Raw genomic sequence first — 14,815 nt, forward strand, 5'->3', positions numbered from 1 at the left:
GTCACTCGCCCTCGAGATACGTCGAATGAAAGGCTATAAAAACTAGGGCAGAGGGTAGAGGGTAGAAGGTAGAGGGTAGAGGGTAGAGGGTAGAGGGTAGAGGGTAGAGGGTAGAGGGTAGAGGGTAGAGGGTAGAGGGTAGAGGGTAGAGGGTAGAGGGTAGAGGGTAGAGGGTAGAGGGTAGAGGGTAGAGGGTAGAGGGTAGAGGGTAGAGGGTAGAGGGTAGAGGGTAGAGGGTAGAGGGTAGAGGGTAGAGGGTAGAGGGTAGAGGGTAGAGGGTAGAGGGTAGAGGGTAGAGGGTAGAGGGTAGAGGGTAGAGGGTAGAGGGTAGAGGGTAGAGGGTAGAGGGTAGAGGGTAGAGGGTAGAGGGTAGAGGGTAGAGGGTAGAGGGTAGAGGGTAGAGGGTAGAGGGTAGAGGGTAGAGGGTAGAGGGTAGAGGGTAGAGGGTAGAGGGTAGAGGGTAGAGGGTAGAGGGTAGAGGGTAGAGGGTAGAGGGTAGAGGGTAGAGGGTAGAGGGTAGAGGGTAGAGGGTAGAGGGTAGAGGGTAGAGGGTAGAGGGTAGAGGGTAGAGGGTAGAGGGTAGAGGGTAGAGGGTAGAGGGTAGAGGGTAGAGGGTAGAGGGTAGAGGGTAGAGGGTAGAGGGTAGAGGGTAGAGGGTAGAGGGTAGAGGGTAGAGGGTAGAGGGTAGAGGGTAGAGGGTAGAGGGTAGAGGGTAGAGGGTAGAGGGTAGAGGGTAGAGGAATGTCCCCGGGGAAAGTTTGGGAAACATCGAGGTTGTACACAAAGTAGGTAGGTGTAAAACAAAGCCTGCCTATTATAACAAAACAAAAACCATAATATTGTACTGAAAACCTAATCTAATTTCACAACAGCTACCGGTCCTTCTTCGATCTCCATTATTAGTTTATGCAAAACCAACTTATAATACACTCTATCGCGTATATAAATAAGTCAATATTATTCGACGCGCCATTTGCTGCAAAATACAAGATTATGTGCCTAACACTACTTATATCACCGAACAACAGAAATCAGGAAAAATTTCTTATATTATCTTTGTGTAGGTATAATTATTTTATTCAAAGGTAAAATATTATTTGAGTATATCTAGATTATATTATATTATTAATATATACCTAATTTATTTAGCGGAGAAACAACGCTGTACCTAAAGACAAACAACAAATGCACAAGAATGACAAGAAACAATAAATTATAATATAATAATATCTTCTTTGACCATTTACCTACATGTAGGCACAGAAAGGCCTACACAAAACCTGTCTAGGTACATTTTTCTAATGTATTTTACCAGATTTTACGAGCGTACAACGCTATAAAAAATAAATATTTTGTTCATAGTATTATTATCGAAATGCTACTATTATTATAAATAAAATAAAAATACCAATTACCGGGTTTCGTCGTGACAGACATCGTCAGACTGGTATAATTAAAATTCCGTTCCACCGAGAGAAACTCAATATAAACGTGAAATTTTCTCAATACCGATAATTCCGAACGTTGCTATCTAATCTACCTATATAGTATGTAGGTATGTAGGTATGTAGATATGTAGTTATATTATAATATGGGTTAGGCTGGTAGTTAGTACGTGCTATAAATTCTCATTGGTTCTGAAATAATTATATAGTGTTATATTTGTGTACATACATACAAATTTCCATATAAAAAAAACGATTATTTTTGTAAAAATTTTTATTGTAAAAGGTTCTTTGAACCGTTGATATATAAATAAATATCATTAAAGGTTTTCTTGTCAATAATATTACCTACCATAGTGTTTACTGTAGATACTAATTATCGCTGTACCTTGTAACTTTTACTTTAAGTATGTATCACAATTCACAAAATAATACTTTCTATTTATAAAATGTTATGGTTTTTATAGGTAGGTACACTATAAAAATAATATTTACGAAATTGCTTACAGCGAAGATAGCGCGGAATTTAAATTTAACTGGACTGAATGAAATACGTACATGTCAAAGGTTGGGTCAGGTGCGGCCTGCGGCGTGCGGTGTGCGGTGGGGATAATGTTAACATTTTAAAAACAAAAATGAGCTACCTACCTAGAGATCTACCTACCTAGAGATCTACCTACCTAGAGATCTACCTGCCTAGAGATCTACCTACCTATAGATCTACCTACCTAGAGATCTACCTACCTAGAGATCTACTTGCCTAGAGATCTACCTCATCAGGGCCCCGATTTCAGTAGAAAGTTAACAGTTATCCTCGATTGTCTATATGGAAGAAAAAAAAAATGTTAAAAAATGCGTAAATGTATTTGAAAATTTAAAGTACCCTCGAGGAAATTATATTTACTTTATATAAAATTGAATACGACTCGGTTAACTTCCCATTGTACATCATACAGATTTACAATAGGAAGTTAACAGAGTTCGACTGTCTATAACATTAAATCGAATTTTCAGTACGAGAATGAGTATATTTATAAAAAAAGTAGTATCTTCGTCAGTAACCTGTAGTAATTGAAAACGCTTAAAAAAATTATAATGTATATATTTCAATTTTTTTTTATAAATAATAAAAAGCATTAACTTTGCGGTCAAATATTTTACAAAATTTTATTAAATATTTGTATAAAACAACCCAGATAGCAGTGAAACTTGGTACAAACTAGATTGATGGAAGGTTGAAAAGGAAAATTTGACGCGACAAGTTTTCATCAAAAGTTGCTGGAATATTGTTATGTCAAATTTGGCGAGACAAGTTTTGACAAAACTTGCTAGAATCTTAGTATGTCAAGAAGGGTATTTCAGAATCCGAAAGTCATACAGTGATGATCAACACATTGCCATATACATAAAAATATGGAGAGAATTCCTTTTTTTATTTAAACTTTTATATTTAATCCCAGGACTTTTCTACAACACCGTTTTTTTTTTTGGCACCACAACAGGCTGTGAGACCTAATTACAGTGGTGAATAACAGCACGGTACACCCAGCCTTAAGAAAAATCACATTTGATTTTTGTATTCTCACCAGGAATCGAACCCAGAACCTTCCATGTGTGAGTCAAATGTCTTAACCACTACACCACGGAGGCCGCCGAATTAAATTAGTGCATGACAAATATAAAAAAAGTGGCTAATTCCAAACAACATTCAGTTTGGCAACACTATCAAAGTCATAGAAAAATTCTATATTTCACCGTTTTGGTCTGTGGGTTTCATTTAATTTTTAATGCGCAATACTGCCGATAAATTCGTGAATTCGTATTAATTACGCATTTATCGTTAAATGTTTTGCCGGTGATTTTTAAAACTTTTAATAGTGTTAATACTCCGTTTAAAGGATAAACTATTGATATGCCACCGAGGAAAAAACAATAAAAATGAGTTTTCGTAGCACTGTCATTCGACCAAACCGTCTTTTCAAGAGTTCTTTTAAAGTAAGTTTGAAAATATTTTACCATCATTAATGATATTAATATCTCATCCACTGCATAATGCTTCCTATAGTTTAAACTGATTAATTATTAAATATCACAAACATTGTACTATTATTGAATTGAATTGATTGAATTATGTTTTATTTACAGAACGAAAAGGCTGTTAATAATATATTGATATAATAAACCGATACTTAAACCCCAAAAGCTCTGCGAATTAGCAAGAAAAATCTAATACTTTTGAAAATTAAATAAATATTGGAGAAAAGAGAAAAGTCAAAAAAACTTGTCAATGAAAAATAATATACTGATTTTGGTAGAAAATGCCCTCGCAGATGCAATACTTTCTTTAATTATGAAAACCGAACAGCAATAATAAAGAATAAAAAATCTGAAAAAGTACGGTATGTAATTTATTTTTCTACTTTTTTTACAATTGTTTTTTTTTTTTTTTTTGTTTATTCAGAAAAAAAACAGAAATACAAAAAAGCCAAATCAGTTTTCCACATAAATACAATTATAAAAATCCAGTTCAGTTAGATATTAATACACGTAGAAGTGCACGTGTGCGAATTTTTGTGTGTGAGAATGCGTGGGTAAGTGAGTTGAGTATGGTTTTAGTAGGTATGTGAATATGTGTGTAAGTGTATATGGAGTGAGGGTGGGTTTATGGAAAGGGTGAGTGTGTGTTTGATCTGAGTGAATAGAAACATCTTAAATGCATAATGTAAAAATAAAAAATATATAAAGAAACCGAATTTTTTTCAAATAATAGTTTTTTAATTCTTACTTTTAAAGTGGGTTTACTGCAGTTAAATATACCTATGCTATTGAAAAATACATTTCAATTACGCGCCAAGCGAATCAGAAGAGAATTATGTGCATAGTAGGTGCGAACTGTAGGCACATGGAAAAGAGATAGATTCGTGTGACGGGTGCGGTAGCCAAGTACATTAAGAGCCAACTCAGAAGCCAGAACAAGACTATCAAGACGTCCATTAAGAATTTCATGTAAAATCCCCATATCTAATACCAAACGACGATCCTCAAGCCTAATTTTATTATGTTTACGACAAGAAGTTTTTTTGTTAAAGTCCGTAAATCTGTATAATCTATAACTGGTAAAGTTTTATAACCCTGCAAGCTCAAAACTGATATGTCATGTTATAACTATTTATGTCATGTTTTATGTTAGTTACATTTAAAAAATGTATCCAAAGTAAAACTGCTTTTTTTATTTTTAGAAACGTACGGGAAAGCACGACTTTTAAAAGAATGGGGAAGCATTTTTAAAAGGCTGAAGATATTTCCAATTTAGACTAACGATTAAGTGAGGAAAAGATAAAGTTATAAATTTATTGCAACAGAAAGAAAACATTTTTGAAAATGGAATATGGAAGTCTAGGCACTTACGGGGTTAATGACCTGTCATTGACTGGTTTTAGTGGACACTTTACACACTGTGTAACATTTGCCATTCTGCCTATGTCTAAACATCCACATTTCCTCAACTTTTCCATCGGTTAACTTTTGTGAAGTATAAGAGCTGAAACCTTTATTATGTGGGTGAGATTCATCCGGCTGAACCATCAGCTCTTATACTTCACAAAAGTTAACAGATGGAAGAGTTGAGGAAATGAAGAGGTTTAAACATAGGCAGAACGCTAAATGTTACACAGTTTGTAAAGTGGCCACTTAAACCAGCCAATGACAGTACATAAGCCCAGTAAATACCTAGACTTCCATATTCCCCTCTCAAAATGTTTTCTCTTTATTGCAACAAATTTTGATTTGAACGGATACTTTTTACCATGAGAAATCCAGCTAGTCAAAAAGCTAGTAAGTCATAAAACAGCTTTATTTATTTGTTTCGGAGCTGAGAGACAAAATAATGCAACGGACTCTGATCTCCAGTCAATTGACATCAATTATTTGACATCACAACATCATCTGACTTTCTTGGCAAACAGCCTGTAATTTTTATTTTTTATTAAAAATAAATATACTGAGTAATAATAACAAGACATTTTATTTAATTTTAAAATTTTTAAGGAGCTTAGTGTTTTTTGTGTTTTTGTTGTTTTATGTTTTTTTTGTTTTTTTTGTTTTTTTTGCTTGGAAGAAATAAATCCAAAATTGCATAAATGTTGGTGTGACAACCTTGTAGGATGTTTGTAAAAACAAACCTCATGCAAGTTTGTTGGATGGTAACTAGGAAGTTTGATTTAAACTTACCTCAAGTTTACAGAGTTGCAATCTCAAACTTGGGTCAAGCTTGAACTCTTGATATTTCAAACTTGATACAAGCTTGAGGCAAGTTTAAATTGCTATCTGGGAACTTAGGAAAGCCTTAAAAAATCATTTTCCTTTGATCAATAATCAAACAACCATTTAATATACCACATTATACGATAATTCATTGTAATGGTCACCTTATTCCTATTAAACTCACGCCCCTCTTTTTTCAACTATTTCACAACCGTACACCAAAAATTATTTTCATAACCTAATCAGTGCATGTAAGGGTTGCTTATTAAAATGCATGTCGTGTTGGTTTCATATTTTTGTGCAACAACGATTGTGACGGTGTATAGTGAGTTTATAATGTTGGTTTAATTGGTGTCCTGACGAAGAGATGGGTAGGTCTCGAAACCGGTATACATAGAAAAGTCGGTAAGTGGTTATATACAAATATTTAATAGTATTTAGTAACATGTTGACTTCCCGTAGTAATCGAGGCCCAGAGTGCTATAACAATGGGAATTAAGTTAACAGAGTTATCTTTGATTGTCTTGAAAATAACATCGAATTTTATTTTAAAAATGTAATATTTAACATCGAATTTTATTTGAAAAATGTAATACTGATATTTTTGAAAAAAAAGAAATATGTTCAATTACATATTATTGACGGAGTGCAAGGACTACTATGTAATGGACTACGCTACGGAACAGTCATTACTAATTACGGGATTTGAGAGGGGGGAGCCAAGCAGTTGGCCACTTCGACTAAAATCTTCGCCAATTTACAAAGATGCTAAACGTGGCTAGGCAAAATGTAAAATACCGAGTGTCGACAATCCGGCTAGTTGTTGATCAGCCGCTTCGTAATTTGCCTAGGCAATTAGTGATTAGTCTAAAATGACAACGCCTGTGACCTGTGACACCTATGCAGCGTGGATACAATATATGTCCATACAATACGAGTAGGTACCTATCGTGTTCTTATTGACGTCTACGCGGGTAGATTGGGAAAAAGCCTTACGTTTTCATCCTCCATCACCAGCATCTGAGTTTCCTCCGAGCCCCTGCTGGGCCGGAAGCAGCACGCGCCGTACCCCTTGCAGCAGTCCTCCGTCACGTCGGGGGACCCCGCCGGGGACGGGGGCGAGGGGATGACCATGCCCCCCTCAGCCCTCGAGGAGAAGGCCACTGCTATCCGAAAACCGGCTCCTGCTGAAATCGCGCCCGCCCATTCGATTCCGAAAGAAACTTTACAATGGGTGCGGCAGCGGCACGCCTGAGAAAACTACACCGAGACCATAATATTATATTCTATCTATTACGTATTCTGTTCTTGCGCGACACTCCCTGCATTAGAGATGACACACTAAACATTCTCGGAGTCATTATTAGTAACAAAAATAGGCACTACGAGTACCTACTACATAATATTGAGTATTGAAATAGCATGCGACGCAACGCGACGCTGACGTCGACAATGGATACCTACGCAACATTGATGTTTTTCCGTTTCGCTACAGCTCGGTTTTTATTTAGGCGGGACCGGCACAGGGGGAAAGGCGGGGAGGAAAGTGCGGGAAAACGGAAACAAAATGGCGCACAGCGCCACAATCGCAGCAATCTGTGATCGCAGCTGTGAATGTGAATCAGCACTCAGCGTTGCAACTCTACCGATTTTGGGAGAAATCTACCGAATTCGATTGAAATTCTACTGATTTAAAAATATTTTCTTATTTAAAAAAATTCAATATGGAAATGGTTGTATTTTTTTTAAATTTGTGAGTAGTCCCGGCCTTTTTTGGATGGTATATATATAGAGAGTATACCAACGTGATTATACCCCACCGTACCCAGTACGTCGTCAAAATCTGAGCCTCGATTACAATGGGAAGTAAACGTTTATCTTAAATTTTATCTGCAAAGCAAAATTAAGTTTTCTCCTTGAAAAGCAGAATATGAATTCATTTTTTTCTTCTAAAAATGTTCAATTATAGATTGTCAACGAAGATACTTTATATTTTCATGCAAATAAACTTATTTTCGTACACAAATATCGGTTTTTCTTTATAGACAGTCGAACCATTGTAATCGGGGCCCGGTCAATCGCGTATTTTGATTTGTCGACAACGACGACAAGTCTACATTGACAAATGACGACTTGGTGCTTACGATAGGTATGTATGTTTTACATTTTTGATATCTATGATATGGAAAAGGTACATACTTCTTCAGTTACTTCCCACGCTGGATCAATATCATATTCTTCCAAAGTCATTCTTCTCGCTTACAAAGCGAATATAGTTACACTCGCAACAATAATATTTTTATCTTCGCCTTTGCAACACAGCTGACAGCTGACACTGCTAGCGGCTGTTGCTTGGAAATTTAGTGGATAATGTTTGTTTGGGAAAATATCCCACATTTGCTGCCTTCGCCAATAAAACAGCTCTGATGAAAACCGTTTTCTTATGAAACATCGTTCCATAAGAAAATGATCAAGTAGGTAGATGGAATATGAGAAGTTATCTTCTATGAACCAACAAAAAGTCAATTCAGCTGTCCACTGTCGCAGGTTGTAGCAGAGATTATACAGTATTATGCACTTATGTCGAGGTCGTAGGGTACCGATGTACCCTGTACCTGTCACTTAACTGTCACCAACACTACACGTCACCAAGTTGTCACTGGCTGTTGGCTGTCCGTCATCTGTCATGTCATCGGTGCCGCTGTCACAAAAACAAGCCACCTAGCCGCCGATGTTTTGTTTTTACCAGCAATTCACATGACTTGACTACTCACAACGATTAGGGTCAAATCTACAAAGTCCCATGTTTGTAATTTACAACCAACGTCACGCGCGCGGTGTATTCTTTTTCTAGGACGTTAGGTACTTACAATATTAAATTATACAAATCAAATTATGATAAGGTTCGATATTCTATCCGAGGTGGTGTTGGTTTTACCAATACTTCACTACCTTGTTTTACGTTGTGTTTGTATTTTATGCCAGTACCTATCTGTCGAGATACCGCGAAACCGTCCAATTTTGCCCGCTTTTTTGCATTTATATTGATTTTCTCCAAAAAAAATGTATCTTGTGCTTTACATTTTAATTACGAGGAATGACCTTGGTAATCATTGAGTTGGGTTACAATTGTAAATTCAGTCATATTTAAATGCGATTTCAAGCAATTTAAAACTTTGATGGTGGGCAAAATTACCTGTATGTTCCTCCATGTTTGCCCGCAACCATTATTTGTTGAACTGTAGCTTATATGACGTTCTTGTGTAAGAACTACTTTATTGAATCATTAATTCAAGGGCAAACTTGTCGTTTGAGCATATTTTCAATGGCGAACTAATAAAATATTCGTCTAAAAACAATTGGGCGAATTTACCCACTAAACTTTATTTGTTTTCATACAAGCAATTTATAGGCCTCAGGGTCTTCAAAATCTGGTTGATAACTTAAGTAAAATTAATAAATCTTGTTTATTTAAAGAAATGGTTTATTTAAGTACACATGCCAATAATCTTAGTCCTTATTACCTAAATAACATTTTTTAATATCAGGTAGGTACACACATTTTTCGAAATAGCAAATACTTATACCTATGTTGTGAGAAATAATAGTTATTGTTTCAGGAATATAGTTAACGAACAACCAAGAAGGTTAAAATTAGATGACATTAATTTTAAAAATAAATTATTTCGGAATCTAAGTCCATAGCTACGAAAGTGAAAAAATATCGTTTGAGGGTGGATAATAATTGAGGCTGGTTAACTCCAGATATAATGAAAATGATCTAATATAGAAACAAATTTTATACCATACAAAAAATGTGAAATGCTTCAGAATCTATCAAAAAGCAATATAAAAACACATTATCAAATTAATTAAGAAAGGCAAAGAATAATGATAATATTTTTGAAAATCTAAAATACCTAATATGTGCAAAACCTTTATAATAGTTTTATTTAATTTAAACTAATTATTAAAATAAGAGTGTGACAACCCTAACACATTTTTTCGTTTGGGCAAAATTGACAACCCAGAGGCTGAACTTATGCCTTTTAATTTGTCCATCGTCATTTAAGCTACTGACAGCACATAATATAAACAGGAAATGATCTGAAAACCTTGGTCTATATAATGCAACAAGAAAAACTTACTTTTGTCTTTGCTATCGAGCACTATATTTAAAAAAACGCAGAGTCGTAATTGGCCCGCAACAAATTACACGCGCACTTTAACAGGTTTTGACAAGCTACTGAGTAAAGTTAGTGACTAAAGCTTCTGAGGGAAGTTAGTGACATAAATCTACTTTCGTCCTTAACGTACCAAATTTACCGAAATCAAACGGAAATAAATTAAAGGTTGAACATAGATTAGACTTTTTGGGCAAAATATCCATCCAGGGAAAAATTGTTTCGCTGTTTCGCGGTAGGGGTAGTGAGGTTCAACCTCTTTTTTATATGCGTTTCACAGTCAATTTTAATGTTAAGGATGCTGCAGTCACACGTTGCTCTTTTATTCTGTCATACATCGGATATAGATGGCTGCATCTACGGGTATTCAGTTTTAATATTTCCATTTATTCTCATCCCGGATTTGTGCTGTTGTAGCCCTGCAGTGGTATTCTGATCACTCTCGACACCCACGAGATGATCTCGACTTTCGGACGAGAACATAACGTGGTGTAATTTAGGGATTTTTATTTTTTGAACGCGGTTAAACTTGGTTTTCTATATGGCAATTCTGATGATAACATGTCAAATTACGTAAATGAATTCGAACACATAAAACCAAAAATAATTATTTTCAATAGAAACATTATTGTGACCTTAAGAATGACCCAAAATACTTAATTATGTTGAATTTACCAAACCTCAATCGTTATTTCTCGTTATTTAGACGGTTTTATAATTGACGTTTCATAGTTCGATATCTACCCGCAAGAGCGTGAGTGTCGAAAATGAGAAAATATACTCGTGCGCATGCGTCACTGACGAGATGAATATACCTATTACAAAATATAACGCTTTTGCTATCCTGATGAAAATTTATAACGTTTGCCATGTGGGGTATTTATTTTTTCTTCACGTCAAACTGTACTTTTTATATTGCAACAATGCAAAACATAAACAAACATACAGTGACAGTTCAACTACTTATGTAAATGATAAGTATGCCCCGGATCTACATGTCCTTAGGGATTTTGTTTATTTTTATAGAACCTCCGTGAAATACCTACTGTACTCTATAGAAACTTGCATACGAACCACAGCGTCCCTAAATGTACATCTTGCGCGACAACAGGAATCATCATTTGAAGGTATGTTCATCTAATTCGGTATTTTAATCAAACTTATATATTGTGTACGGTTTAAACCTACCTTACGAGTTTTTTCTCAAGTTGTTAATCATTATAATATTTATAAATTGTAAAAGGTTAAGAATAAGCTAGTGTTAGTAAAAAATAAACAAACCACCAAGACGTTTTCCCCGTGACAGCCAGAGGATATACAACACACATGCGTTTGCAGTCATACAAAATCTCATGCATGTGTGCTGATTTTTCCAACTTTTGAAGTAATACCATATCCGCAGTGGTACTGCAATACCGCTACTGCGAACTGTTAGTTTTAATTGTTGATATTCGTAATGTAAATAATTATTATGTATGTAAATACTTATCGTTTCAGCGGTATTTTTGTTTGGTTAAAATCGCAAGTAATATATGAACAGCTTTTATGTTCCCCTTTAATTTTTTTTTGATAATTAGGCTTCCCGCCCACTAGGCAGCCTGGCTGCCGCAGTCAAAATTTTGCACAGCCAGTTAAAGCAGCCAGCCTGACGGCCAGTCTAAATAAAATGGATGTGGAAGATGTTTTTGTTTACATTTTATCTCGTAAGAAACGCAAACCAAAAAGAAGATATTGAATTCATCCTTTACTTGAAAGGGTTCATTTCAAAATTATTTTATGGATCTTCTGTATCGAAAGTCATTGCAAATTCGTTTCATAAAATACTTCTGGCTGCTACGACAAGTGCGCGGAGACTGAGGCAGTCACATACATTTGCTTTGTCTCGTTCTGGCTGCAGGCAGCCAGTTGGCTGCCGTGCACGTCAAACGCGTTCTAATGGCTGCCGCAGCCAGGAATTCTTGGCTGCCTAGTGTGCGGTATCTAATAAGCCGTCATATGTAGTATTAGCTGCCGCAGCCAGGCTGCCTAGTGAGAGGGGAGCCTTACAAAGTATTGCCGTACCGCCCGTACCACTGATGAGATCCTTCTCAAACAATTTGTTGGGTTCGGTCATGCCATCTCTTTCTTGGTCTTCTTTGTTCATTAGTCTTCCTCATAATTAATATTTATTTTATTAGTGGTTTAGTGGTGGTATTTCAATTTTATTTATTCATATATATGTACATTACAAAATAGAACATCTTAATTCACACATATAGAAATAATGAAAATAAAAAGGTAAAATTAGGTATTTATAAAAATAACACAGGTATACATAATATCCAGAAAATAATATGTTAAAAAAGTAAGAGAATCTTGTAACGACAAACTCCCTCAGAGACGTGAAAAATTACAAATGTTTATTAAGAAACAATGAAAGACAATTGGACATGCATACACATAAGATATTTAATTTTGATAAACCCATCACCCTTTATAATAGCTCACAGCATGTGTTATAAAAAGGATAGAATATTATTAAAGTTATTGTAATATAATATAATTTATGTTATGAATAGTGGTGTTTAAATATACCTTTGTACTAAAACAAATATTATATCAATATTAATAATAATAGTAGTAAATAGTAAGCTCTATAAATGTCTAGACTTTTAATGATATTATCTTCTAAAAAAAATCTCATTCTCTTTTAGAACATCTGTAAATAATTTAACCTTTATAAGTGTATTTTTTCAGATTATATTAAACCAGTAAAGCGGATCCTTCGAAGGGATGATATCGATTGGCTCTTTAAATTTATGCTGTAATGGAATATATGGATATCAAACTATAGGATATATTCGTCATCTGCTTGGAGGTGGGACACGTTGTTTATTAAGTAATTCAAGTTTTTTTTGCACTCTTGAAAATTCTCATTTTAAATTTTAATTTACTAAAAAATGAAAGATAAGTTGGTACTTAAATTCACAAATCTGAAATAATCAGTAGCAAGATTCGTCGCTACACCTTTATGACTGATATCTTTATTATAAAGATAAATCTAAATAAAAAAGGATACAATATTTCAGTTATCATTATATAAATTGTAATATATATATTTTTATAGTTAAGATACCAGTCTGGGTATTAAAGATGTTGTAAAAACAATGAAATATCACTACCTACACAGTTATTATACATTTGTATATTTAAATATCAATCATCATTTATTTCCATATTAAACTATTTATTAGATTTGCTTTAAATAATACCCAATTTGTTATTTTTTCAAATGTTTTTTTTATTACCAAACAGATTAAGAGCCAAAGTACATATAGTATATTGTATTAGTTTAAAATTCATATTATATTAAATATTTTCTCTACAGCTCACGTTGGCATGTCCTAACAAAAGGAAATTTGTCACCATATGGAAAATACAAAGTTATACCATTACATATGACATCGCTTATATCATTTTGAATATTTAGAATTAATCAGCTTACACATATTTGAATTGCAATATCATAATCACAATACCTACAGACAACTTTAAAAATATTACCTTTACTGCATAATAATTTGCTCTGAGAAATAAAACATATAAATCACAAAATATAGCCTTCAAAGTTTACTTTTTAAAAGGTTTAACAATATGCGGAATAATTAAGGTGTTTGATTTTTGCGTGTACTGATGAACTTTAGTACAATATACAAAAATATGTATATTGGCAGGTTTATTGCAATACCTGATGAATAACTTCCAACTAACCTAAATAAGATATATTTTACTATTTTAAGTGCTTATTTTAGTATGTCATTTTGTAATAAATGTAATTAAAAATGTATTGTAAATTATATAATTTTTTATTTTTTTATTTTTAGCAAAGAGGAAATATCAAATGTTGCAATTTGGTGTCAATTTTTAACACCTTTATGATCATCTGAGAAAATGGGAGTAAATATGTGGCAGAGCAGAAAAGCGGAATACAGAAATGAGTCTACAACAACTACATCAAACACTCAAACCTTTTCTCACAAATGTAGAGCATTAGCTAAATTCTAGTTAGTTTTTTGTAGTTCTTTTTTATTATTTTATACCTAAAAACTTATAAACTACAGTGCAAGTACTGTTATTGAAAAAATATTTTGGTGTTTTAGTTTCCTTTTCACACGTAATTAAAATATAGTCATATCTCACACATAAATATTTAAACACATATTTCAAATATAAGGAACCTTAACGTGATCACTTTCACCGGGAGAAATAAGAGCTCTGGCCAAGAATTGTATTTACTTTAGTTTTACGAAAACAGTACATTTGAAATTATTTTTATTTATATTACCTTTTGTTACAAGAAAATGTATTCTCACATCCTCTCAACGCGTTTGCTTATCATGCAAGAGGTCTCAGGTTCAGTTCCTGACATGGTAGACATGAAATATTTATTTTAAAAGGTGATTTTACAGTACAATATTTCATAGTCCCTTGACTGGCAGCCCAAGCGTACGATTGATCATCTTTTCTTTAAGTAACAAAAAGATCAAGATACACTGCGATTGGTGTACCAATGCAGTGCCCTATGCAATTAGGTGCGGAATTGAAATGATGATGATGATTACCTGCATTTATTTATTCTACGGTATAAAAATTCACTATATATTTTTTTAAAAGAGATTTGTGTTCTTATGATTTACTTAAACATTTAATTTTGAGGGCCATTTTCGACGAGTTGTAAATAACTCTCTATTAGAAAATAGGAATCAAGTTGGGATGGAATGGGATTCTAACCACGGACCTTTGAGCCGTGAGTCCATGACGATAGTCATAGGACCACAACCCGATTTAACTCAATTGATTCACAGTTTACATATTAATGTACTGATTTTTTTTAGGCTGTTGCCGTGTTATGCCATAATAATAAGCATAGGGGAAAAAATCTAG

The 14,815-nt window shown here is 34.2% G+C and overlaps 1 protein-coding gene and 3 long non-coding RNA genes across 8 annotated transcripts in view; 3 read left to right on the forward strand and 1 right to left on the reverse strand.

Annotated features, from left to right (window-relative positions):
- LOC148280079 (32 kDa beta-galactoside-binding lectin-like) overlaps window positions 1–9,183 on the reverse strand; it is a 22,173-nt gene extending 12,990 nt beyond the window's left edge. The window contains exon 1 of one of the 2 annotated variants that reach the window (XM_088228958.1): window positions 7,908–9,183. In XM_088228958.1, coding sequence (XP_088085084.1) covers window positions 7,908–7,958 — 51 coding nt within the window. In that variant the 5' untranslated portion in view covers window positions 7,959–9,183. Of the gene's footprint in view, window positions 1–6,704; window positions 7,181–7,907 lie in introns of those variants that run through there. The other variant, XM_088228957.1, reaches the window with a different exon arrangement.
- LOC148280080 (uncharacterized) lies at window positions 3,103–5,193 on the forward strand. The gene is made up of 3 exons (XR_015822701.1): window positions 3,103–3,440; window positions 3,591–3,844; window positions 4,685–5,193. It is a non-coding gene; the product is annotated as an uncharacterized LOC148280080 (long non-coding RNA).
- Window positions 5,509–14,815, forward strand: part of LOC148280081 (uncharacterized) — a 29,711-nt gene continuing 20,404 nt past the window's right edge. For 2 of the 3 annotated variants that reach the window (XR_015822705.1, XR_015822706.1), the window contains exon 1: window positions 7,523–7,857. This is a non-coding gene — a long non-coding RNA (uncharacterized LOC148280081). Of the gene's footprint in view, window positions 6,646–7,522; window positions 7,858–14,815 lie in introns of those variants that run through there. The other variant, XR_015822707.1, reaches the window with a different exon arrangement.
- On the forward strand, window positions 10,694–14,364 carry LOC148280082 (uncharacterized). Of its 2 annotated transcripts, none has more exons than XR_015822704.1 (3): window positions 10,694–11,019; window positions 12,629–12,770; window positions 13,756–14,364. It is a non-coding gene; the product is annotated as an uncharacterized LOC148280082 (long non-coding RNA). The 2 variants fall into 2 exon arrangements; XR_015822703.1 differs by having other exon boundaries at window positions 12,629–12,749.

This window comes from Micrasema longulum, unplaced genomic scaffold (assembly GCF_059751315.1).
Source record: "Micrasema longulum isolate JH-2025_06_02 unplaced genomic scaffold, ASM5975131v1 h1tg000617l, whole genome shotgun sequence".
Taxonomy (NCBI): Eukaryota; Metazoa; Arthropoda; class Insecta; order Trichoptera; family Brachycentridae; genus Micrasema; species Micrasema longulum.